This window comes from Hippichthys cyanospilos, chromosome 7, assembly GCF_059441005.1.
Source record: "Hippichthys cyanospilos isolate Australia breed blue-spotted pipefish chromosome 7, RoL_Hcya_1.0, whole genome shotgun sequence".
In the NCBI taxonomy this organism is placed as follows: Eukaryota; Metazoa; Chordata; class Actinopteri; order Syngnathiformes; family Syngnathidae; genus Hippichthys; species Hippichthys cyanospilos.
The window spans coordinates 13,447,599-13,475,022 of record NC_142375.1 but is presented as its reverse complement, the minus strand read 5'-3'; the positions used below and the strand labels follow the sequence as shown (position 1 = coordinate 13,475,022).

The 27,424-nt window shown below is 39.4% G+C and overlaps 1 protein-coding gene across 2 annotated transcripts in view; it reads right to left on the bottom strand.

Annotated features, from left to right (window-relative positions):
• ndst3 (N-deacetylase/N-sulfotransferase (heparan glucosaminyl) 3) overlaps positions 1 to 27,424 on the bottom strand; it is a 52,026-nt gene that overhangs the window by 9,673 nt on the left and 14,929 nt on the right. For both annotated transcript variants that reach the window (XM_088420119.1, XM_088420117.1), the window contains exons 3-9: positions 26,056 to 26,143; positions 23,953 to 24,107; positions 21,062 to 21,247; positions 12,176 to 12,304; positions 3,961 to 4,143; positions 2,019 to 2,115; positions 695 to 818 (exon numbers count right to left, since the gene is read on the bottom strand). In XM_088420119.1, coding sequence (XP_088276245.1) covers positions 695 to 818; positions 2,019 to 2,115; positions 3,961 to 4,143; positions 12,176 to 12,304; positions 21,062 to 21,247; positions 23,953 to 24,107; positions 26,056 to 26,143 — 962 coding nt within the window. The remainder of the gene's footprint in view (positions 1 to 694; positions 819 to 2,018; positions 2,116 to 3,960; positions 4,144 to 12,175; positions 12,305 to 21,061; positions 21,248 to 23,952; positions 24,108 to 26,055; positions 26,144 to 27,424) is intronic.

The window sequence follows — 27,424 nt, the reverse complement described above, 5'->3', positions numbered from 1 at the left end:
GAACAATGCTAAAAGATAAACTATATCAGTTCCAAAACACCCAAATTATTTCATGGCCCCCCTTCAGTCAGGCCATGGACCCTACTTTGAGACCCACTACTCTTGTGAACTTGCAGTCTGGATTGAACATGCGGCCTTCACATGAATGTGCACATTTTTTTTTTGTTCACAGACCAACCCCTGAAGCATTTGCAAGATGTTCCACAGTAAAATCACCAGAATTGTGGTATGTTTACCACGACATGAGGACTACATTACACATTTGTAACAGCACAAACGCAATAACTTGCAGATTGTACCAGATGGCTCTGTACTACTACTAATGTCCTCAAAGTCAGATGCAAGTTGTAAAAGTCATTTCAAACTTAAAAAAAAACAGCTTGAAATGGACTTGCCTCCACAATTCCAACAGATGACTTTCAAGTTTGCAGCATCTGTATCCCTGCCAACTAAACGGCCCATTTGTTGGTCAATTTAGCCCCATGTATGTCTTCTAGCTTTTATTTAAGAGCTTTGAAGGATCATTTTGAAGACAACCAAATGCTTAATGTGTCATTCAATGCAGCAAGGAGAAATGGGACTTCTTCATGAAATGCTTCCTTTCAAGCCATTCACTTCTTCTACCCCAATCAGAAAAAAAAAAAAACATATCAGTGACTAGGACGTTAAAAGACAGCTGATTGTGTGTACCCACCAGTCAATTCCTTTGTGATAGTTGTTGGTGTTGAAGAACTGGACCTCCTCGTAGGTCTTTGGACTGGGGAAGTTGCTGGAGATGGAGGGGTGCATGAGGAGGAAGAGATAAAGTGCCGTTGTCCCTGCAAGAAAGGGCATAATTCATAAAGGGGCTCATTAATTCAGATGAGCAGAGGGGAGTGTGTTGCATGCATGACAGATATCATCCTCTTAGCCATACCTGATTCTCTATAGTGCCACCAGTCAACTCGTTGAAAATACACAGTGTATGTGTCCCTAAAGATCACAAGCATGTATAAAATATTCCAAAATGTTCTTGTGTGTCCCTTTTTCCAGCAGCACATCTCCTCCCATATTTGTTCAGCCTCTCATTTAGTGCCAACCTTTCTGACATACAAGAGATTCCATTCAAAAAAATTATTTGAATTACTGCTGCTCGGATGCACCTGTCCCCATAAAGAGTTGTCGTCATAATATCAACACCTGGATAATTAGCACCATTACTGAGACCTTCACACCCCTTGTGATAAGCATTAATTATGGCAGTAAGGAATTCATGGCATTACAAGCAGGCAATCCTGTGTTCAAAAGCCCATGCAGATTTTTCATTCTGCAATTGCACCAGGCACTCCATTAAAAACATCTTTAGAATAAAATTAAATAAGGTCATACATCAGTCACTGATTGATATTGTTGTTGAGGTGTTTTCCAGCGATACAGAACAACACTGCATAACACATTAAAAATAAATCTTTTATCAGTCACAATAATAACATTCTTTTTAGCCTTCTCTAAGATGGAAAAAGAAATAAAAGAGCACACTACCCACACACTTTGTGTCAGTCTTCAGGACTATGTGTAAATAAGTAAAACTTGACATCTTAAACAGTAATTATTATTGTACTTTGCAATGACCTCTATGTTGTTTTCTGTAAAACAGTCAATTTAAAACTCAATAATAATAATAATAATGATATGGAGACCCTAAAGACAGAAAGGAGGGAAAAAACACGTTTCTCATTAGATTTGAGAAAGTTTCTTGTCCTAACGAAAAAGTTTCTCATTCTAACCTTTTTTATTAGAACAAAGGACTTTGTCATTTGCATGAGAAAGTTTCTCATTTGAGTGAGAAACCTTTTTACCTGCAGGCTGTAGCTTACTTAGCAGACTACAAGAATTTGCAGGTTTTAAATGTTGCTTAAACTCATGATAATGGTGATGACTTGCAATTAAAGCAAAAATGTCCTCATAATAAAGTCCCAGGGGGAAATACAGCCAAACAAGAACTTGACCAGTGCTATATGTTTTTTGGTGGGGCTTACCTGTTTTCTGTGGTCCTGCCACCAAGAATTTGGGTAATCTGTCACAGGTTTTCTCCTTAGACCAGATATCTTTATGTCGTTTGTCATCACATGGGTTCTGCAGGAGAATAGACAAACGATGAGTGTTTATATTTAGAAATACAATGCAAAAGTAACATAAACATACATGCATTATTAAAAGAGGCCTCACAAATAAATGATGAATGAGGCGCTACATCTCTTAATGCGCTCATCTGCAACAGCAGTGTCAAATCCTTTAATCAATAACATGTCATTTCACATCATTTCTTAATTGCTTCACCCTAACCCCTGATCATATACTTAAATGTTATATTATATGTATTATATAAGTGCACCACCCAAGGCACATCTCATGCCTTGTGCAGTCTTGTTGCAATTTTTCTGGACCATAAAATTGATATCAGAAGACTGGGCTCTTGTATATGTACAAAAAAGGAAGGCTAATGTTATTTTGAATTGTCCTAATAACCCACTCCAAAATGTGTTTGAGATTTCCCCTCAGTGCTGCTGGTTTCAGGCTCTTAGGAGGTGAACAAAATTGCTCCAGATTTCATTTATACCAAAGGTGATTTGATTTATTTATGGGTACTTATGACAACATTCCTTAGGTTGCTCATGTTCTCAGCTAACATTAATTATTTCCACATCCGAACATTATATAACTGCCCATGTATAGTATTAGTTACATACTGAATGTGCACTAGCAATGTAGTGTACAAGTATGCTGTTTGACTTATTCACTTACTTATTTTAAGTCAAGATTTTAGTTTAAAAATATCTTCATTACAACAAAATGCATCTTCATTTATAGAGTGCTTTCATGTCATGTCGTAGTAGTCTGCATCTCCCAGTAAAAGAAAACTGATCTTCTAATTCTGACATGATGTTTCTTCCAAGACCAAAACCAACACAGTCCATGAACACATAACAAATCAGTGGAGGTTCCGCCGAACACCTGAAGACTAACTCATTGAACTCTTAGGGTTTGATGGAACTGGGCTCAAGAACCCATCCATCCATCCATCCATCCATCCATCCATCCATCCATCCATCCATCCATCCACCCACCCGTCGGCCTGTTTGTCCGTCAATTATTTTCTATAGCCACTTATCCTCACTAGGGTTGCAGGCATCCTGGTGCCTATCCCAACTGTCTTGAGGCAGTAGGTGCGGAACACCCTGAAATGGTTGCCAGCCAATTGCAGGGCACACAGGGATGAACAACAGTTGATGGACACAATCAATCCTCAGGGCAATTTAGAGTGTCCAATACAGCAGCCATGCATGTTTTTGGAGTGTGGGACGAAGCCGAAGTGCCTGGAAAGAACCCGCACGGGCTAAGGGACAACGTACAAGCTGGAGCAAGCTGAAATTGAACTCAGGACTCAAAACTGTGAGGCGGATGTGCTGACCACCCTTCCACCGAGCTGACCAGGTTAAGAATCATTAATCTATTGTATAAATGGGTCCCGAACTAACTGCGCAAACCATAACTTATGGCGTTATGAAACGTTTCGAGGACACAAGCTGTCTGGGTGTACACAGTCGGCGTGCTGCTAATGTGGGGCAACACAAGGACATTGAGGAAGACTGCTTTTGATGAAAGAAAAGCTGCGTACCAACTACTATGTCTTGGTACTCATGTGAATAAGCCTCCAAAAAAAGTTATGTGCACCCCTGCCAATTATAACACGTATATGTACACAAGCAATTTAAATGTGCGTTTTCCATAATATGTCCTCTATGGATGTGTAAAATTCAGGTCCACAAAGTAGAAACCTTGCAACAGTTTGGCTATAGCAAACTTATTTACCTTAGAGTAGAGTAGAAACAGCTGTGGCAAAGCCAAACTGTGGCGGGGTTTAAAAAAAAAAAAAGCAATGAAGAAAGATGCATGTTAAAGACAACAAGACAAACACACCTGCCATTGTGGGTCCCTCTGTTCAGGGAACAACTGGAAGTACTTGTGCGCAAGCTGAGGAGGGGGTAGTGTGTGGAGCCTCAGGTTGGTCCACGAGCGAAGAAAAGAGGCCAAGTGGACGAATGTGTACAGACCGAGACGATCGTTGCCGTAGTTGGACAGGTGTGTCATGAATATACTGATCTGCGGAGGGAGAGTAAAATATAAAACAAAATTTAATACATCAGACTGGTAAAAGTGATGGTACGTATTAGTCCCGAAATGGGATGCAGTATTGTGCTGTTCAAAACTGTTCTAAAGTCCAAATTGAATTTCCCAAGTTCTCATGTCTGTGTGGGATTACGGCAGCGCAGGAAATCCAATGCTGTGACTGCAGCAAATAGATTATCTGGAAGTCAGAGAACCTGTCCAGTGGGAATCAATGTTGGTTATCACTTTGCAAAGTGAAAAAAATGCTCATTTAGTTATGTAACACTGAATGCGGCTTTGCGAAGAAAAAGCAGACACTTGGAAATGGATATGTTTAGTCTTTGTGACAGATTGAGTCGAGGCAATACGGCCACTGGGTGTTGATGGCAGAGACTTGGCTTCACACGTATACTGAGCTTGGGAGGGGGCCACCTGGGGGGATTAGAGGGGGGTGATGGTGTGCTAGTCCGCATTGGTGCTCTTACAGGATGATCAAAGAGACAAGAGACACGCACACACATACGCACTCACACATGCGCGCACACCCCTATACACACACATGCATGCTTCTTTTGTGATTGGAGGACTTGGGGAATGTCTGGAAGGAATGGTAACATTAGCCATTAAGACATGAATTATTTGTTGGGTGTGTGCATGAGGGATTGTGTGTCAGAATATTTAGGACTGTGGATGGGAACACTTGCACACGCACACACACAGCCGCATACAAGCACGTACGCACACAGGACCGTCGGGGCTCCTTTTTAAAGCACGAAGGTTGCTGCGGATAGAAAGCGACAGCGTTGGGGTTTGACGGATCAGCATCCGGCCAACCTAGAAAGCTGTCGTGAATACCAAGGCTCACAATACTGATGTGACACGGTGTGTGTGCGTGAGTGTGTGTATGTGTTGTTTGTGTCCTTTTGACAGTTTGTGTGCACACAGGGCCACTGCGTATGCGCCACAATTAAGTTTGTATGCGTAGCATTGGCCTCTAACAGCTAAATCGCCCATCCTTTTTCTTCACAATCGAGTGGGTGGTTGAGGTAACATAGCGGAAGGACAGTGAAGCTCACTGAGCGCTCAGCTACTAAATCTGTTTCCTATGAATCACAGTGTGGAAACCTCCTCTTTCATGGATGTGGATTCTTGGAGATATGCAAAATTGAATGAGACAGTCTCTCCCACTGGAGACATCTATTCACATTTGGGATGTAAAAGGAATATTGCCTATGGCGTGAAGCAGATGGGAAGGTGGAGGAGGGGCATAATGTGGACATTATAAAATACATACACAGTGATGTAAATAAGATGTTTTTAAAGGATCCTCTGGTCAAAAATGTATTTGTGTTCTTTTCGGAGCACTCAAATAGCTTGTGATGCTTTGTCTGGGAAGGCTGTGTGTGTATTGTTTATATGTGCAAAACGAAAAAAGAGAAGTTGAATGGATACCAAAATGGAAACATTAAATATAGAGTTTGAGCATTGGCTGCCAAATTAAGCAAAGGGAGAACGAGAGGCTGATTGCATTTTGAATTGGAGTACTGGAGAAAAATGGAAGGTGTGAACATACAAGGAGCATGAAGGAGTAGAAAGCCAATGTAACCTTGGTGGCTCTGAATTTATAAAGCCACTTGACACAGCGAGGGACCCAAATTCTTACTGTGGAATAACACGCTGTGGCTGAGAATTCAATTAACTGAACCATGTAAACCTTTTTTTTTTTCACTCTCCTCAAAATCAACCGTCGTGACTCATTGCTTGCCTGTTGGTTTTCTCAGAGATCCGTTTGTGCCTTTAATAAAGAATAAAAAGCTCATAATTTAACCTTGGGATTGCGTTGAAGTCATTTGTGCAGTGAGGTTTGACAACCTCAGAGAAATAAAGCCAAGCGTGCAGCCTCCCTCTTTTAATCTTTGTCTCGTGTCTCTTTCTCCTGACGCTCCCACGCAAACAGTTTCAATTCCGCCCTCCTCGCTCATCTTTTAACGTCTTGCTGGAGAGCCTTCGTCTGCCCCAAAACGTCAGTTTATGTTTTCCTCCCCACACCCGTTTCACACTGACCTAGATGCTCTGATGAAGCTTGTCACTGCTACATGGAGTGATGTTATTCAAAATCCGTCAAGACACACACACATGCACGCATGCATACAATCTTGTAGGATTAGGCCAGTCATGTAATTTAGTTATGACATGCTGTAACCTTTCCTAACATGAGTGTATGATTGAGAGAAATGACTTATTTGTTTTTGGTTCAGTGTTTTCATCTCTCCTCCCATTCAGCCACCCATCCTTCAATTAAATTGTGAACTGAAAGTCATTTCAGATCATAAAGCATCATCCACATCAGAAACCTGGCTGAGATATGAAAAGAGCCTGAGATATGCACAGAGCCTCTCTCTGGGCAAAATTTGTTTTACGCGAATAATCTGTTTTCTTAAAGAAGTTGGGTCAAAAAAGGACCGACTGAATATTTGCGTTAACTTGACCCAAGTTTCTGTTATTTTTCGGAAAACAGCGCTCAAAAGGGGACGTTTGACATTAGACAAATGTGCATCCATCCATCCATCCATCCATCCATCCATCCATCCATCCAATCAATTCCTGGCACCAGGCCATATTTTTGTATCTCCAAAAACCCAAAATATGGCATTGCATTATGAAATTTGACTGAATTTCAAATATTATTTTTTAAATACGGTACATGAAACTCACTAAAATGAGACATGAGGATTTGGCCCGACACCAGTGATATATTTCCACCTATCATTCAGGGCATCCACTCATTTATCTATTTCGTCATTCATAATTTGTTCCATAAATTTGTGCAAGCAATTATTTTTTTCCATCTATCCAGCTGTCTGTCATTCATCTGTCCATCTCTCCTCAAAACTCATTATTCATTCCATTAGTCATGTCTAAATCAAAAACCAAGTCCTCAAAACAAAATCCGCAAGGCTATGTTTGGTTAAGTCTGGTGCAATAGAACTTTATAGGCAACACCTTTGACCTGACCATACGTTTTGAAATTAACTTAGGTGCTTCACAATTGAGAACAGGCGCAAAAAAGTAAAGACCGAATTCACATTTACTTCATCCGGTGGGTATAATCACTATTTGTCCTTATTGTGCAATACATCCATTCATCCACCACTGGATGATAATCAGCCCATTCCCCATTACAAACCACTTAGTTCCACATACATTTCTCCTTGATTGAATTGTTATTGCTACTAAAAAGAAACCCTCTCCCCCTCATTGTTTCATTCTCCTTTCCTCCTGCCCTTGCCTCTCTCTCTTTTTCTCTCTCAGGCCATTTAGCTATCTCCGTCTCCACAGTGGATAATCGAAAGCTGAATGTCAATACAGCAAATGATTCCAATTCAATTTATTCTGTCTGCTCCAGTCAACAGCTACTGTGGCTTTCCATTCCGCTATCTTTTACTGCTTTGCTCCCACTTTGTAATTTCTCCCTGTTTGTCCTGTCACTGCTTTGTGTGCATCTCTGCGTGTGGGGTTGTATGTAGCTGCCAAAGCTATTAGAGGTGAGCAAGAGGATACTGAAGAAAGTGAAGGGAGAGTGGAAATGAGACAAAAAAAAAAAAAAAGTAGTGAGTGAGCATAGTCTGGATGCTCTGATTGGGGATTTAGAATTTGGGGGGGGGAAGACGAAAAGAGACAAGCTACCAGGACGGGAGAGCCTTGGTAAAACAGCAAGCGGGCGAGGCGGGGGAGGGGATTGTGCTGACTTTTTAGGGTTTGGCTAATAAGCAGAGAGGCAGAGCTAATCGGTAAATGTCAGCCCTGATAAATGTCTACGTCTTTGCTGATGTCAGCAAGTCGCACATGATAAACATACAGTCAGACTCATGCTGAAACATTTACACGTGCATTGGCCTGTGCATGCGTGTATGTGTGTGCGTACGCACTCCTGTTCTGCAAGCTTCTGAATTCTCTAGTAACAAAACATGCCGTGACCTGAAAATTAAAACTCACTTCGTCTGCCACCTTCTCCTCCTCCGCCATCCCACACGCTCCCTTGGCTTTTTCACCACGTCTCTGGCCATTTATCCAGGGACTGCTTTGCCCTTATTGACTGTTTGCAGAGCCCAGGTCAGACAATCAATCGGTGCTAGGTGTGGGGGGGCTCTCTGATTGGTGATGTGGCCCCAGAATGATGAAAAAGTGTCCAAACATGCAGGGACGCATGCACTTGTGCATCTAATATGCTGGTGGTTGTCACTGAACTGCCACCATGGGCCAAATGTGATTAAAAATCATTGAATGGGAAGTGACAATGTAACCAACGCGTGGATCGTCACACAAAAGGGAAGCCTGGAGGGATGAAAGCTACGCGCTTCAGAACGCTATTGATTGCAAAGCACACACTCTAATGAAAGCTTTTGTCTCTGCAAATGGAAACCTAGCAGGGAGACAGGAAAGTGAATCATCAGTGGCTGCATGCCGTGTGTGTGTATGCGTAAGGTGTGCGTGTGTGTGTGTGTGTGTGTGTGTGTGTGTGCGATGTGGCAAAAGACTGTCACTTAAGGTTTAAATTGGTTTGTGTTTAAAAAGATCCCTTTGTTAGGAGCTACATTATGGGCTTCATCCTATATTGGAGAACAACTGACAAGAGGAACACAGGGGAAAACAGTAATTAGCCTACGTGTGTTTGTGATTGGCTCTGTCTGAGTGTTGAAGAGAAGGGTGAAAAAAGTGGTGAGATCACTAGTGGCGGTGATTAAAAAACAGGCACATACAAACTACAGAAAAAGATGAGAAAAAAAACAAAAACATTGTTTCTATCCGTGATGATGACCGCACCCTATCGCACAAGGTTTGGTTCACAGAGAGGAAATTCAATTCAACTTTAAACCAAAAAGACATCAAGTTTAACAAGAACAGAGAATGATTCCCAGACACACTCAAGCATCTTGTTGACAGTCTTCTCAGAAGCTACACTTCTTCAGGTCTGCAAACTATTCAAAAAGTGCCAATGACATTACAGAAAAAATCTAATCTGTGTCATTCACACTGCTATTAAAAGATCATAAACAGGTTTCATAGGTGCAAAAAAAAAAAAAAAATCAAAATGTTGTCATTTCAGGCTTCAGTGTGAACGTAGCCTTAGAAACAATTTGATATTACTTTATTTGGGCCTAAACTGGTTATTAAATGTGAGCTCATTTTTATTTAGGTCACAATACACTACATGACGTACAATAAATATTCATACTGCAGGGTGGAAAATTGCAGAAAAAACATCAGGAATTATTGCGGCCATAGTTTTCAAATAATGAGGTAGGTGGGTCTTATGGTTTGGAGATGAATACTCCCATCATAAATGTTCAAAATGTTCAAATGTTCAAAAATTTTATCTTAAAACCATGTGTCCACCAATTATAACCAATTATAAGAAAAAAAGGAAATGCATAAGAACAATTTCCCAATGACACATGTCAACTGCATTCCAAGAATATTGCTTAACTGAAACTATTTTATAACGGTCAAAGATTGTTCCTGATCATACCGTAACTGGGTTTGAACTGTGAGTGTGGATATGAAGCATTTATTTGAGATTAATGCTGTCAAAACAGTCTAAATCCAAAGTTTCACGGACTATTTTCCTTACTGCGTTGTAATGTTTATGTTTTCCAATAAAAACATGAACACATATAATGATTTGCTGGAAATATGTTAAAAATAATCTTTCGAGAATATTGCTTGCATGTTATACTGTACATTGTTCTTTCTGAGGCTTTTTGTGTCAAACTTAAGGCCTGGGAGTCCCGTGAAATGCTGATTTGACATGTTTCTGGCTAAATTCCCAAATGCACAAGTTGTCTTCAACTTTTAACATTTTAGGGGGAAAAAAAGCATTTTTTTGTTCCCAATCTCTCTTTTGAGCATATTTTTCTAGCCTCTAATTTCAAAACTATGTAAATGTGTTACACATGTACTTAAAATGTATTTGACTTCTCAGAGACACTAGCCCTCTGACAGAAACTATAACTACTATTGGCCCTTAATAAAAATGATTTTGACACCCCTGTAATGTAGAATGTTAATAAGGAGCACTAATAAGAGGGTAGGTAAGTTTTCAATCATTTTTTGCTGAGCTTATTCTGTGTGTTTAATTTTAAGGGTTCTATTGCCTTTGATTTCTGTTACCTAGTTGCCAGTGCAAGGAATATTTTGATGTTATACCATAAATCAAACATTACTCCAGAAAAACACATTTTTGTAAGGCGGTATGTTTGTGGGGCAAAGTAGAAATAATTTAATTTTATCCGTGATCCAGAAATGACTTTTTTTTTTGTCAATCTATATGCCTGTGAATACTATTATTCGAGTAATTTTAATTCTCATAGCGTTGAATCAACTGACATTTTGACGAGGGCTACCGCTAAGTATCCTGAGTGTACCATCATTGGCAACTACAGCACTGGAGTGAATTGTTATCAACTACACATTAATTTAAAAACTCAAAAGTTGGCTTGGCAACCTTCAAGAACAATGCCACTTGTAAAAGGTATTTTCTGCTATTATTTCTTAGCCTTGGCAGAGGTTAAAGAACTGTCAAGTGCTCTTTTTTGTGCTAACAGCTACCTTGTGTGAAGAAAAACTTCCCCGCTAGTGTATTATACATATTCTTTTCTAAGTTGGCCTTGATTGCTTGTTCGTGCACTCGTGTTTGCATGTGTGCTTATGCTGGCACACAAATACACCAGATAAGAATTAAATGTGATCATACAATGATCATGCAAGTCAAAGTTGAACTAAATTGAACTGACATACACAGCAGTATGTCAGTATGATTTCTTCTGTGTTTGTGTGCGTACATGCGAGTGAAAGAGCAGCCCACCCTGTGGTGAGACCTAATTTAAATGGGAAAGATGAACACATCTTCGCAGCAAGAAGCCATGGGTGACAACAAGAAGACAAAACATACACACAAAGCAAACAAATGAAACATAAAATAAATGTTACGCGTGCGGGAGGGCAGAACACTGACAGTTTTTTTTTTTTTTTTTTTGTAATGCGACAATAAAAAGGTGGCCGATCCTCGTGTGTTTATATCAAATTTTTCAGGCGCTCCGGATAAAGAGCATTTACCATGAATAGATTTTGGAAATTTCTAAATGTAGGTTGCAGTACCTGTTCAGTCAATAATTCAAACTTTATTTCAATTAATCTCGAGATTTAGCCATATTAGGATTGTGTTTTTGCTAATATGTAATCATTTTTAGAGCAATTGATTTTGGTGGAACCATATAGAAAAAAAACGGTGGTGTTTTGCAAATAAATTGACTATATTTCTCATGAGGACCAGCACATAGCATCATGGAAACCTGGTCTACCGGTTGCAACTGAATTATAATTCTCTTTCCAGTGACTGAGTGAAAGAAGAATAGCAATACGTTAAGGAATTTAAATTGTTTCTGAACATATATCTATCATCTTAAGTTAAGTGGCTGGTTGTGCTGTTGTGGAGCTGCGAACTATTAAACTGATGGTTGGTCATTGATGCACGCAAATTTCCACTGGCTAACGTAGTATTATCATTTTTATTTGCATGTCAAAACCTACCAAGAGCTGAACCAATCCCTCCTAGTCTTTGAGCTCACACCTGCGAGAGAAAGATGAGCCAGCGTTGATCCTAACTGTGCTTTTATCTGGGTAACCTCACCTTTGGCAACCCTCCACCATGGCAGCAGTAATCGCATATAGATGTTTGAATCAACCGGGGAAGGAGGAAGTGACATTTGCCCTGTAGCAGCCACCTCATTTGTAGTTTTTTTTATGTGACTGGGTTCCTGCCACCCTCCTCAATGTATCTTACTGCTAGAAAAAAAAGATACAGACCCCACACGCTATGACAGAAGTACAATTCAACTGGTTTTAAGTTGATGTTTCATCTGATAAAACATTTTCATATTTCTTGAGTGTTGAAAGGTTTTGTTATTTTAAATGTGATCGTGTGTCTGATAAATACAATATATGTGTTAGTGTCAGTTGGACTCACAGGGTTGAGTAGTACAGTTAGGAACAACTCTCCTCCTTGTATGCTTTTATCCAGTTCTTTGGGGCCACCGGGATATTCCTTATAGTAGATGGTGTGAGTGAACAAGCCACACGTCTGACGAGGTAGCACCTATGTACACAAAAATTCATCAATCCATGGGATACAGTTGTTTTGACAATCAAATACATTGTTTAAAAAAAGCAATGCACAAATGGAATTACATCATATTTGTTTTCATGATACTGAGCACTTTGACTCACTCTTATGATTGTATTCATTCAAGACATATTTTTATTTGTTAGGTCCACACTGATTTCTGTGAATTGACACAGAATCACAATTAGAGACTATACAGTGATGAAACAGACATGGACCTATGCAGAAGGTTGTTTCATACCAAATTCATCCAAGAATTCATTTGTGACCCTCATGTTGTCCACCGGGTACCCAAATTGTTCACACAAAACAGACTTGCTCAAAATTACTTGTTAAGATTGCGATTTCATAAAACCTGAACATTTTATTTCCAAGGAATTCATTCATTTTTCAGTTGCATTTTGGTTAATGAAACCATTACAGAAAGGCAGCACAGGTCCGAGTGATCACATTTCACGTGTCTCTCCTGAAAGCTTGTGGAGAAGTTGAACGAGTGTAAGAACTTTGACAATTTTTTGTTAGTGCTGACCCCTTCAAAGTACAGGGGCAAGACAGTAATTGACAGAAATGTCCACAGGGAGGAATTATCATGCTTCATGACATTGCGATTCAGTTGGTCCAGTTGATGGTTCCATTAAGATTCGTCATTTTTATCAAAATTTTGTCAGTCACATACACTACAAGTTAAAAAAAAATGTGTTGCTGATCTTGAATTTACTGAATAACACCTCTAAAAAGGAAATTTAAAAACTTCTGTGTTGCAGTTTTCGACCAAGAACCAATCAGAAGGAGCCTGTCGATTTACTGCGCCCTCGATTCGAACCACATTCTTGTCACGGAAGTGCGTCCAGTGTCCCTATGTCACATGACCAAACCACGCTTCGGCGCAGCGATTCGACACAACTGCTTTCTGAGCTACGGCACATGCGTCGGAGCTTTGCGTGTCAGAAGTCCATCTCTATCCGTCGGAGATGGACTGACGGAGAGTTTGTCAATGCTGACAGACTGCCTACCTCTGGTATTATTTCAGAATCGTCAAAGTCATGCATCAAAATTTGCTAAAATTCTGAAAACCAATGAATAATGTAAAATGAAGGATATCCAATATACAGTAGAGAGCGAAATGGCAGTACTAGCAATCAACAGCAAGGTCAAACAAGGACAGGGTATTTAATCATCTAAACCAATTCTGTTTTTCTTCAATATTACATTTGAGGGCTCTACTATATTATTTAGGGAGCGATGGTGGCCTCATTAGACAAAGTCATGCTAGACTTACCCTATTTGTATATTTAATGTGCATTAATTAGAGCGGGGTAATCTTTTCATCTAATTTTCCTCCAAGATGCACGTGTTTCACAAAATGCTGAGTCGTTTTACATTTACTGCAGGAACCTCATACATTCCAGTGACAAATTGCCCGCCAAGGTGGCAACAAACATGTCAGGCAGATATTCGTCAGCACAGAAATAATTCATCAAAAGGCATAAAAAGCAGACAGATGAACAGATGAAACACAGCTCCGATGTCAAGCCGGCATGCAGCAAATTTTAAAATGTGTGACGTGTACCTCGGAACAGGTCACGGATATTGTGAAGTGTCGCGTTATACGGCAGATGAGAATTTCATCAAGCACGCGGACTTCTACACGGTTTGCCAGGCGTGCTCAGACCTTATTTAAACAACATCAGATCAAGTGAAACGGATGGCGTGTTAGGCACATTACTTCCAGAAAGGTGGTGGCAATGAGGCGAATAAATGAGTAGCTTTTAAATGCTGTTAGTTTAATGCGGTTTTCATGTGATGACAAGTCAATATGTCTTGTGGTGAGAGAGGGTCTCCCGAGTCAAAAATGGGTCAGCCCATCTTTTTTGTTTGAGCGAGGACTACAGATGAGCCGCACAGATTACTTCCACCGTGCGGAAGACGACACGCTTGTCATGCGGGTGACTTCAAGGCCTCGCTTTCTATCAGTGGTACCTTGAAGATGGAATTTCTCAAGTGCATGATTTTCAATGTGAGAGGGAGAAAGGGATGCGGAAAAAAACAACACAAGCACAAGGAAAATACCTCACTAAGGGCCTGACCCAGGATTCAAACCCAGACAGCGAGGAAAACATGCTAACCCAAAGACACCGCACTGCCCTGGACGGATATTCTTCAGATAAAAACATTCAAGGTATCACCCCAAGTATTGCTCACCAGCCTTGGTTCACATATGATACACATTTTTAATCCTTTGGCCTTTTGGATGTTGGTCATCCCTTTGCAGCCACAACAGATTCAACTCATTTGGGACAAATTCCCACTAGGTTTCGAAGCGTGTTTATGTGAATTGTTGACTTTTCTGCTAAAACTCACACTGATGTTGGATGAGAAGGCGTGGTTCTCAATTTCTGAATTTAGTCAGACGAAGGGTGTTTTATGGGGTTGTGAACAGGACTATGTTAGGACCAATCATGGTCATTCACACCAAATTTCTAATGCTTGTCTTTCAGACCCTGGATATTGTACGTACACGAGACATTTTCAACAATTCAATATTCCAAACCTTATGGGAACTTGTTCCATAATGACTGTGGATTATGGCACAACACAAGATCCAAAAATGTTGACATGCAGTCAAATACGGATTAATATCAAAATTCTAATTTCTGAACTATTTTGTGACAGGCTTTTTTTACATCCTTATTTTGCTTTTTTTTTTCATTATTATCAGATTCCTACTCGATCCAAAAGTTAGGCTCAATGCTGCATCTAAGTTTCTCCCTGTTTGTTTACTCCACGACGAAATGAATGTATTGAATTGAACGTAATGCAGGTGACTTTTACTTCTCCCTGTTGTAAAAGGTTTGTTTTCCCACTCGTTTCGCCAAGATTTAAACGGCATATAGGCACATATTAAACTAATTCTGTAAGGAAAAAACCCAGATACCTTGCATATATAGCATGCGCCGAACACACCAATGACCCAATGAAAGGAGGGAGCTGCAATGCCTTTTTATGACCGCATAAAAAGAATTAGCTCCAATGCGTTTTTATGACCACATATCTCGGGTAGAAAATAAGGGGTAACTTTGGTGTCGTATTCAGGTTTTTAGAAACACAAAATCTGAGTTTATTTTGGCTACTGCGCAAATTTACACGGTGTGTTGGGATTTTAAAAGGGTTATTGACTGCATGTAAACACTTTCATGGTTGTGAAAGCTTGGTTTGGGAAAGCTTGACAAGCCTTGACAGACTCCTGACCTCGACCTTAATTTTTAAGAGATTGAGAGCCAGAAGTTTTCAGTCATCATTGACATAAACATGCTTCTGGATAAATGGTCTCAAATTCTCATTGATACACACTGTTAAACCATGTGGACAGTCTTCCTGAAGTGTCGGTATGAATATAAAAGAAATTTCACATATATTAATACGTAGTGTAGAATACACAAACATTAGAGATACATGCATTTCATTAGATGAAAATCAAATTCTGCAATTGTATCCAACAAATCATTGCAATATTCAGAGATCACTATTATGCAATGTTGCACAGTTCTATATGCGGAAGAAAAATTTAAAAGCACTGATATTGATTTATCAGTAAAACACTGTAGTCTCTCTCCCTTAGATGCACACACACACACACATGCACCCACGCACATACAAGCCCACACACACACAGATCTGAGAGGCTATTGGTACGTTTGGGTAGAGTAAGAGGGTGCAAGAGAGATGGAAGGCCACCAGAGCTCCAGACACTCAGCACTATTTCACCAAACCAATTATCCTCAGAGCCATAGCTCACACAGATATAGTACATTTTAAAAAGACAGCGCACAAACACACATGCTTGCACACAAACACACACACACACACATGCGCTCATACACCATCCCATATCGCCCATATCTCAGCCTGATTTGTTCTGATACCGCAGGTCCAGTGGGCGTCTCTCAATCTGCTCTCAGACACACGAAGAGCAATTTTACAACCTTAAGATGACTTCCCGTTCTCCTCTGAGCCATCAAGGATGAATTGAGAGGTGCAAGAGAATGAGACAGATGAAGAGAAATTGCGAAAACATTTGATGAAGTGGAGGCTATGGTGCTTTAGCTTTAGTATCTCGCTGACTGGACTAATACTAAATGTGGATGATTCCATAGTTTATCACAAGAGAACCATGATGCTGCATTATCACTGTAGTGCTGGGCAATTGAATAAAAGTAACCTCGACCTCGTGGGTGGCCGCATCATACATTCAAACTTTGCATAAATGAAGCCCTGAATCTGTGTCATTTGTCAGCAAACTCTCCTCATGCCGATCTCTACAAGGGGCATACAGTGCATCCAATTTCCGCACAAAAACGATTGTCACATCATCTAACCCTGCAAGAAAATCTGCAGTTTCATCACCTGATGTCACGACAAGGAAGCAACTGTAAAGGAACACCGGCAGCGGGAGACAGGCCAGCACCAATTCTCGGAACGTCAGAGGAAAAGATTTGTGTTTATGAAAGATTTTGTAAAAGGCTGGTGACAGCCAGTAGTTTGCCATTCAAACAGCAGGAATTCTATGTAGCTCTCCTTAGCTAAACAAGGAAAAAATATCCAAACTATTTGCAGATCCACATTCCTTCTTCTAGATCGTTCAAATGCATTACCGTTTTCTGGAAAGATTTGCATGATTTTCCTTGTGTTCAGCTATGTAAGCGTTTGGTTCTGAAAAAATAAAATCAATCCATGTCATGTCAGACCACATCTTTAAAACGTACCTGACACTGTTCTGATTTAAATTTTGAACTTGTGTTGTATGAAGTTAAAATTAAGAGCTGCTCTTGACTACAAATCTTGTTTTTTTAGAGAAGTGTGTTCTTTTGTTTGGGTGATATGATGATGCTCTTTTTATGTAAACAATTTATAATATATAATAAATAAACACTAAAGTTAGCAATTTGTTTCATCACAATGTTAAACTTGTTGAGCTTAGAGTTTAATACATGATTGATGGAGACGGATGGAAAACAAAGAGCACAGAATAAAAATGCGCGCGATTCTTAACTATGGATCGTTCAAAAATAAGTGTTGTTGTTTTGCATGTCACAGCATAAAGCCAGAAAATAAAAGCAGATTTTAAAATAGAGTCAGGTCAAAGTGTTTACTCAGAAAGTTGTAATTTTGTCGTCAAATGTGATTGTTTTCCTTTCTCTCTTTCTTGTGGAGAAGGGAGCAATTGTCTTGACAAAGAGCCTGGCTGACATGCGAACGGAGGCGGAGGAGCTGCAACTTCCACAGATGGAACGAATGACAAGATGTTAATTGGTTCATTCTGACAAAGGGACTGGTGAATGTGAGGGAGGGTCCAGATATTTTTATTGTGTTGAACAGAAAACAAAACCCACAGCCAGAAGTGACTGGTGATGCATACTTGGAAGGTGTACAGACAAAAATAACTATTTTAAGACCAGTGAAATAATACCTCAATACCAACTGCTTATGATATTTAAAGATACATTATATGATATGCCAGTTCCTAAAACAGTTTAGGCTTTTTTTTGTTTTTTTATTTTGTTTTCAAAATCCATCATCTTGACGTTGACTATGATACACAAGCAATATTCTGCTTTTCAAACACCTGAATAAAACCCCTGGGTTATTCTTTTTGTAACCTGAATGTTTGGGCATATAAACAAAACCAATTAAGTCACATCCTTTGAATGGATCATTGGTTCATGTTCTGCACCATATTCTATCTACGAGGGATTAGGTATTTTGAGTACAATATGTACCGTAATTTCCGCACTATAAGGCACACCGCATTATAAGGCACACCCTCATTTAATGACATATTTTAAAACTTTTTCCACTTATAAGGTGCACCGGATTATAAAGAACAGCCTCAATGACATATTTTAAAACTTTTTCAATCACAATATAGTAATCCTCAAAGTAATAACAGTAATAACTCAAATAATAACTCTAAACTTTCAATAGCATAATAACTCAGTCAATATGATCAAACTTGTTCAACTGTAAACACACAAAAGAAACAGGTAAAGCTTACTTTATCAGTTCATTCCCCATCTACGAATCCCAATCTCAATATTGATCTATATATAAAGCGCACCTGATTATAAGGTGCACCATCAGCTGTTTTTAAAAATAAAAGTAAGGCTTTCAGGTGCGCCTTATAGTGCGGAAAATACGGTAATTGTAAATCTGGCACTTACTCAGGCTCTCTGAATTAAAGCCACTGGCAGCCGTTACTTCACCCCGCACTAAGAGAGCCCAAATTGATTATGTATATACATTTCTTTGTGCTGCCTTCAAGTTACACAAACATTTGTGTGTCTATAAATCCATACAACTGACCAGAAATACACAAAACTCAGATGCAGTACAGCACCACACAAAAGAGGAATTTGACAACCTTATTATCGTTGTGATATGAATAAAATGTGTTTGATTGAAGGTTGAAAATAAGAAGTGAACGTGATGTCTATTCATGCCAAGAGATGATCTCTTTGTCTGTGGTTTCAATCGGGGTCTCAAAACTACCATGTATACAGTAGGGCTGTGTGAAGTGGTCCAAGTGTCAATAGAATCAGTACTAAAGTCAATACTGGTATTGTATCAACACCAAAGAGTTGGTATTATTGCTTTAAATTGTCACAAATGTGACCGGAACAAACAGGATGGGAACCCCAGAACACACTGAAGGCAGCTTTAAAGATATAAAAAGGTTTATTAACAAAAAGTCCACGCAACGCGTGAAGTAGCAACTCAAGAAGGCAAAAGTACAACTCAGTAACGAAATTGGGATTCAAAGTAAAATAGAGAGATGACAAAAGTGCATGTAACTGACAGTGATCGGGGCGGAACCAGCAGGAGGACGTTGCCATAAAACTCAAAGTACAACCAAGATTTACTTTGCAGAACAAGAACAGGCAAAGAAGCAACTAAAATATAAATGCTGTAAAACAGAGCAACTAGGCAGGGTCTCGGAACAGGCACAGAGACTGGTGTGCACAGGGCAATAATCTAGCAACGTCCTTCTGCTTCAGCCGCACCTAAATAGTCCCCTGATGACAATGGGCTGCAGGTGTGCGGCCGGGGGCTCCGCCCCCTAATCTGCAGGCGGGACAAGACATTAGGGACCCAAGATGTGACATAAATTTATATATTTGTCTCTTTTTTTTATTAATTTTGGTTTCTTATAGGTCCCTAGTGCAATCCCATTTTAATGTATATGCATGGGACACACTTTCTGGCCCATCAGTATTGTGTAGTAAAATCTTGAGCACAATTTATCAACTATTACATGTTTTTAATTCATGCTAATTGCAGACGTTCAATCGTATATAATATCACTAAGGTGTGGTCAAAAACACAACAAGAAAGTAAAAGTGAAAAATAAAAATAATCACGTTAATAATCGGTCAAATGCCATAATGTTTACTGAACCTAAAAGTACTTGGTATCCACAATAGTGGATAAAAAAACAAAACAAAACAGTATTTAGCTGGTAACAATCTCTACTAAAACCTCAAGTATTGCAAAGCTCCAGTAGTATGATGGATTGTCTCTCTGCCCACACATTCTGTATAACCGGGTTATTTTGAATGTTTCAGAAATTGGAATTATCAATATAAGCCTGCCATTACATTTTACATACAAGGGTGGCCATGTTCATATTTGCATAGTCTCATCTGTGCTTCTTTTATCACATGTGAAAAATAGATGAAGTACATTCACATTCTGTACTGGATGAGAATGAAATATGTAAAGTACTTAAAGTGTTAAAGTCCCATTGACTTAACAGCACACCCAGTGGAGAAATGAATTTGAAAATGAAATTCAATACAAACAGAGAGGGGAACTAAGTGAGCAGACTTCTGATAAGTTTGAGCTGTTAACAAAAGTGTGTGTGGGAGGATATCATGGTATGTCCCTATGATGTGAATTTATACATCCAAACTTAAGGCAAGCGGCAGTATAAGATATCAGCAGCATGTGCCTTGAAAAAATGAGACGGTTGAGAACATGGAGATAGATAAACACAAAACACATCTGTCCTGCTAAAATGAATTTGTGGCCATCAATAGAACACATTTTAGGAGTAAACCACTTAGACATCTATCTTTATTATTTTGCTGACTGTGCTCGCAGTTTAGTATCCTCTTGTACCACCATCCCCCTGCTCATATAAAAATACACACACTGTATAGACTAGAATGGCTTGCCTCTTAAACCACACTGGCCATCAGTAAATATTGAATTATAGTGTCCATGCGGTTCGACAAGGTCAAACAATTCATATAACACACAAACGCAACAAGGTTACATCCAACACATGGAAACATGGCATCATTGATAAGAATGCAATATACTGTATGCACCAAGTCATTTTGTACACCGCAGATTTCCAAACCCAGTTTTGACCGAGCGATTGTCTCTTTCCTGTGAGTCACCACTCATTTTGCTGCTTTAAGAATCTTAAACGGATGTTTTTCATTTTCTCAGAGGCATTATATATACAAAGAGGGTAAAATATGAACACCCTCTCATTTACTTTTATTGGACAAGCGAGCTAAAGAATAGTCCAAATTGGTAAGGAAAATAAACTTTCACCTTGACAACACCAACATGACAACACATTGAGATGTTGGTAAGGAAGTAGTGTAATTCTTCAAAGAGGCTGTTTATGCTTCATGTCGAGATGCTGCATGAGTGTGCGCTCACCATAATGTTACTGTGGATGAAACCCTTGCGGTAGCGGGCCGGCTTGAGGTGGGGGTATTCCTCCGTGCTGGTCACCCGGATGTTCCACACACGTCTCCAAGCCTCATAGAGCTGCAAATGGACTGGGTAGACCCCCGAGTGGTGGGGGGCCACAGCGTAGCCCATGTGCACTGGAATGTTATGTTGCTGCAAACACAATCAATTCATGAATAAACACAGAGGAAGGTGCCCTATTTTTTTACCTTTATACGGGGGGCAAACCATAAATTAAGGGTGCAGAAAAAAGGCCACCACACACACATACATACATACATACATACATATATATATATATATATATATATATATATATATATATATATATATATATATATATATATATATATATATATGTATATATATATATATATATATATATATATATATATATATATATATATATATATATATATATATATATATATATATATATATGCACATACAGATCTTGGAATAATCTCCCTGACTGAAAATATTTGCTACGTTACGTCAGAAGGGAGAATTAAAAATAGATGTGTTCATGAGCGCTATTGCGAGGGCGGATGTTGTCTGGTTGCACCTTGTAGACAAATGGTGTTGTCCTTCGTCGTGCCACACACCCATTTACATCGTCAAAGCAAAGCATCGGCCCTCACAGAATGAGAAAGCCGAGTGTGTGTGTGCAATAAAGGTTAGGGATTGCACTTTACGATTGCATTCACCTTCAATAACGTGAACCTACAACCAACCTCGCCGTATCATATCTTATGTGTGACACCTCTCTATGGCCGCACAAATTATCTCCATACACACATACACAGAGTGAAGGCAACAAGCACATAGTAATAACGGCAACCTACCTTGAGGAATTCAGATTAAATAGTCAGAGATAAAAATGGCTCCTGGGTTGCCATTAAGGTGAATGCCCCATTAGCTGTGGGTATATTGAGATTTGTTTGGATTTAGGAGATTAGTAAAGTGTCAGTCAGGCAAAGTTCCCAAGACCGAGCTCATTTGCATCTGTGCTCTTTTTTAAACAGAGGGCTCCTATTTGAATTATGTCATCACAAGAGAGACGTGAAAGCCTCTGGAGAAAAGGCACGTCTCAAGGGAATAATGCTGATTGTACTTTGTATTCAGCTGGTTAACTTTATACCCTGGGTTGAAAGGGCTTTGTCGGTCTATGTCTAAAAGCAATGGTGATTTCGCATTAAAGGTAAGTGGGGCAGTACACTGGTTAGAATTTTTTTAACTAACCCCACCTATATTTTATAGCCACTGATATTGCTGGCGCTGGCAGAAGCCTCCTATCTCCAGAATAGTTTTTCTTCAGGAGAATACAAAAATAGCAGATTTGCATCGTCAAAGATTGCAAGCCATTTCCAACACTCAGATCTGTCTACTGACAGATTGATTTGAGAGAAAAATATTTATTTTAAAGCTGCTTTATGCAAGCAATTCAACTTGGAACTGTTAGTGCCACACTTTGGCAGAAAAAAAAAAAAAGACACCACACACGCCATTTTTCAGGTGCATATTGCACGCACTTGGAGAAGTCATCTTCATTACCGGAAACTCTGCCCAGATCTTACAATTGTCATAACCCATCAGCTATGTTTACAGAGGTAGTCAGAGTTTAATATTCTGTGATTACTTTTTGAGAAACTGTGTGGGTCTACTGTAATATATTTTAATTGAAATAATAAGAACATTTTACTGACCATTTCTGTGCCAACAGCACATGTATTTTATTATTTCAACAAGATCATATTGTGTAGTGCCACTTTGTTTGCATCACATCTACATTACATTTGACATGACAAAAAAGAAAATCACTGCTCAGTGAGATACTGCCCTGAAATGCTCTTGGCAAAGTAGCATTCACATTCTGTTAGCAAGCTGGAGCTACAATAGGATTTTGTCACTGAAAAAAAAAAAAATACGGTGGCTTTTAACTGGAATGGAATGGCTTTTTTTCATAACATCATACTTTTCAATTCCATCCATTCTTTGAGGTTCTTTCGTGTTAAATGCCGCTTAACTTTCAGCTATGATTACAACCAAAAACTGCTCACAAAACACATTTCTTTCTAAATGACCATATCGTCGCATAGTAGAAAGAAAGTTATTTGCGCGTCGCTTTTCAAGCCCAAGCTGGGTCTCATCTTGTGCTCTTTACACTGGTTTACTCTGTTTGTTGGTCATTATCAAGTTTCTATCTTTTGCAGCATGTTGTAGATTGCAACGATCCAAGTTGTACAAATTTTCAACCTGTTGGAGCAATTTGATCGATTTATTTTTTAAATAGTCATAACAGACAGCCTTGCAGCCATAACGAGGGACAGCTTAGCAATTTCCAAAACAAAATACAGTTTACTAACTCTTGGCAGCGCACTAAAATTCTGTTCATATTTAGAATCTAATCCTTTGACATTTTTGGTTTTCCTACTATTTTAGAATGAAAAGACTGTATGAAGAGCGTGTGTGTGCACAAGTGCATGTCGGTTTGTGTGCGTGTGTGTGAAGGTGCATAATATTTTTCTGCCTTCGGGTGCTTTGTGGCAAAGAGATGGCAATTATTTTACACAGAGGTGGTTGAGAAAGCAAATATGATTTCAAGGACGCATGAAAGGGAAGAAAGACAAGGGAATAGACAGCGCCAAGTAGTGTGATTGTGTGTGTCTGTGCGTGTGTACCTGTGTGTGTTATTGTATGGCTGTACTTGTGGGAACCATTTTGAGTTATCTACCAACATAGTGAGGACATTTCAAGTGTAGGCCTCCATTAGAGTTTGCATGACTTCAATCAATGTCCTCACAATTTTGGCCGTGCAAACATTTGTGTGTCTGTGTGTGCGTACATATCAATCTTACCAACGCAAAGTCCTTGTTGAGCACCATCTGCTCCAGCAGTGACGACTCGTTGTGGAAGAGGTGAGGCTGCATGTGGCTCCACATGTGGGGGAACCACCAGAACTCATCCACGTACTTTAGTAGCAAATCGTCTCCCGCATCCTCGTCCACGGTGCCTATGTGAATGCGGAAACACACACACAAGGACAAAAGGACACAGTGTGACAGATGTAGCGACACACAACTTCACGTTGCCGAAGGTTAGAGTTTGTCATCAAGCAGCAGGCTTCTCTTGGGCGTGGGTTGTAAAATCAGATGGATGTCAGATACCACATGCTGATGAAATGTGCTGCCATTCTAATAGAAGCCATGCTCATTTATTTGTTTGCGATTTTAATCCTTTTAAAGACAAGCTCCTGTTTTTTTTTTTTTAATTCAGAGTATGAGGCTCTTGCAGCAGATTGAATAATAACTGAAAATGGCCTTGAAGCCACAACATCACACGCACGTGCCACAGTCCTGTGATTACAAATGAAAAAAAAAGCATTAAATAAAAATTTGAATTGGAAATATTTTCTACGGAAGCCTTGAGCTTGCAATGTGGAGTCAACATTTTTGAGAAACGTACTTGCAATTACACAGTAAAAATGGTCCATTGAATTTTTTTAATTTTATTGTCAGGTGGTTGTACACAGTAAACTCATCTAGATCCTAACACATTTTTAAGAAGTTATATATTTTACTTAAATAAAACGATTTAGAAAAAGTAAAATTGAGTACATTTGCGCACAAATTTTGTAAGCATACGGTCCAATATAGTTGCGTATACATAATTCTAAAAACATTCCTTTTTTTTCCACATAATGCCACACATTATTGCTGGTACATGGCATAATGACTGTCCAATGAGATGAATGAACACTACGGATGGGAATCTTGACTGTCTCATGATTATATTTGATGCAAGATTTTTGGGGCTATGATTTAATCCAGAATCGATTTTCAATTCCAAATAATTTTTGACTCAAAATGATCGATCGGCATTGATTTCCACTTTAATCTATGCTAGTTTGGTTTGATTTATTTTTCAAAAACTGTGTGACTCATAACTGCTACCCAATTTTGATTCCTTGAGATACAAAAAACTCAAACAAAAAATGCAAGCCTTGTTTAATTAGGTATTGTAGACATAAGTGATTAGATGGGCTTGTTTGTTGTAATTAAGTACAAAGTACAACATCAAAGTAACTTCAGCCCCATCATTCTTTTTGATAAATCAGCTTTGACAGAATGATTGAAAACATACTGTTTAGAAATTTGCACTTATTTGCACTTAAGTTTTATAGCACTGACGGACCTTTTTTTTGTCTGTGTTTAAAATATCAGATTGCATTTGATTTCACCAGGCAGTTAGCAGCTAGTGCTAATGCTGGATATATGTGCCATATCCTACAATGAGAGAGTAATTAAGAGTAATTGAGAGTCATTCTTGGCTGTCTTCATCAGCCTTCGAACATGATTTGTTTAATGGTGGTGTGTTGATGTTGGTAGCAATGCCTGGCAATAAATGGAATGGTGAGGACGAGTCAAGCTAAGAAGTGCAACTTAACAGCAAAATAAAGCTAGCTGCTCATGGCTGTGTAACCAACTTCAAAATAAAAGCATCCTTCTATTACACTGACATCAATGCTTTATTTGGTGTTTTTTTTCTTTTTTTGCATGTGACACAGTGTTTTTTGCCTCATCTGTAGTGTAGTGCACATCTGGAGTACATCCGCAGAAACGGACAGGAAGTGAATGTCATTCAAAAGATCTGTTTTGGGGACATTCTGAATCATACAAGATGAGAGTCTCTGAATTTTTTTTTTTTTTTTTGACAGACCTCTAATAAACACGTTGATTTTGGTGCTTAATTTATATTCCCCAGCAATATTTTTCCGAATACAGTGTTCAGACCGGTGAGGTTACATATAACATAAAGTATGATTGTAAAGAAATAGTTTTAGGTTGATGCATGTCCTTGTACCACATGTTTTTTCCACCACTCCTCACTACATCTACCCATGTTTTATTGTTTCACCCTCGTCATTTTACCTTAAAATTCTCTACATCGATTCTATTTACCTGTGTGATAGAACTTGCCAGAAAAGCCAAGGTTGAAGGTGAAGTTGGAGATCTGAGCACGCAACTGTCTTTGAGTATCCAGAAGCGCCTGCAGATCAGATGAGACTCGGTTAGATTCAACACGATGGACAGATGCGGGAAAAAAGATACAAATGCGCAGGTTCTCCTGTCCTTAAACACACCTCAGTGTCACCTGTTAATGTTCATATTCGAATTTTCTTCAATTTTTTAATGACTTCATTAGGTTACTGGCCTTTAAACAAAGACTCATTAACGAGCGTTAACCAAAGAGAATGACACACACACAACACACACACACACAGGCAGTAACACAAGTTAATGAAGGTCGATGTATTAAAAGCCTCTAGAGGATGGACTAATAACCCCCTACCCCACACACACTCTGAGTCCCTCACTTTTATCCATCCATTACCAAGTGAACCTGCATCGGTCCCACCTATCCCTCCTTTGCCGCACCCTCTTTTTTTCCCCACTGTGGAGGACGTGCAGCCTTCCTCTGTCTTTTGCACACTCGTCTGAAACGCCATCTCTCCATCTCATGCTCAAATGTCACATTCTCAGGAGACGGCCTTGTTCTAATTTAAAAGGAAGGCTGAAGCAGCACGGAGGATATATCTCTTCTCTCCCTCTTTCTATAACTCCCTCTGTTCTCGCAGCCCTTCTTCTTGCTATCATTGCACTTCTTGCTGTTTGCGCCCATAAATATTTTTTATGAAACTTTTATTATTCCGTGCGTATTTCAGGCTGCGGGGTCGTTTTGTTGGGCTCAGCGCCACGTCTCTATTAAAAATGTTTGTCGGGCCGCTTTTAATCGATCCCCAGGAACCTTTTCTGATTTATGAGATGAGCAACTGATGTGAGAGTAAGGGGGCGCATGCAAGCAGGGTTTCTTCAGTGTGTGCGTGTGTGTGTGTGTGTGTGTGTGTGTGTATGTGTGTACAAATATAGAGACACAAGCGCAGTATCTTCATTAGCGCTAATCTAATGGTGTTGAAGATAGCTGCATGCTGACAGATGTGCACAGCCCTAATCTGATCCCATGTCTCCACTGTGATGACATCCTTTACATCACACCCGCACACACACAAACAAAGATTCGAATATGTGGAATTAAATTAACTTTGTTGTCAAGCGCTTTGCAATTTAACTCAATCTACTCTCATCGATGCACTTGGTCAAAATGCATTATTAACGCACATGTCGGGAAGAGTGAGCGCTAGCGTGGGAGTTGGTCCAAGTGTGTGCTGTATTAGTGTTGACACGTCATTTATATTCCGCAAGCTAACGTATAGCAGAAACTCACACAAGGATTTGATGTCATAAAAAATATACAAGCTCATTTTTACAA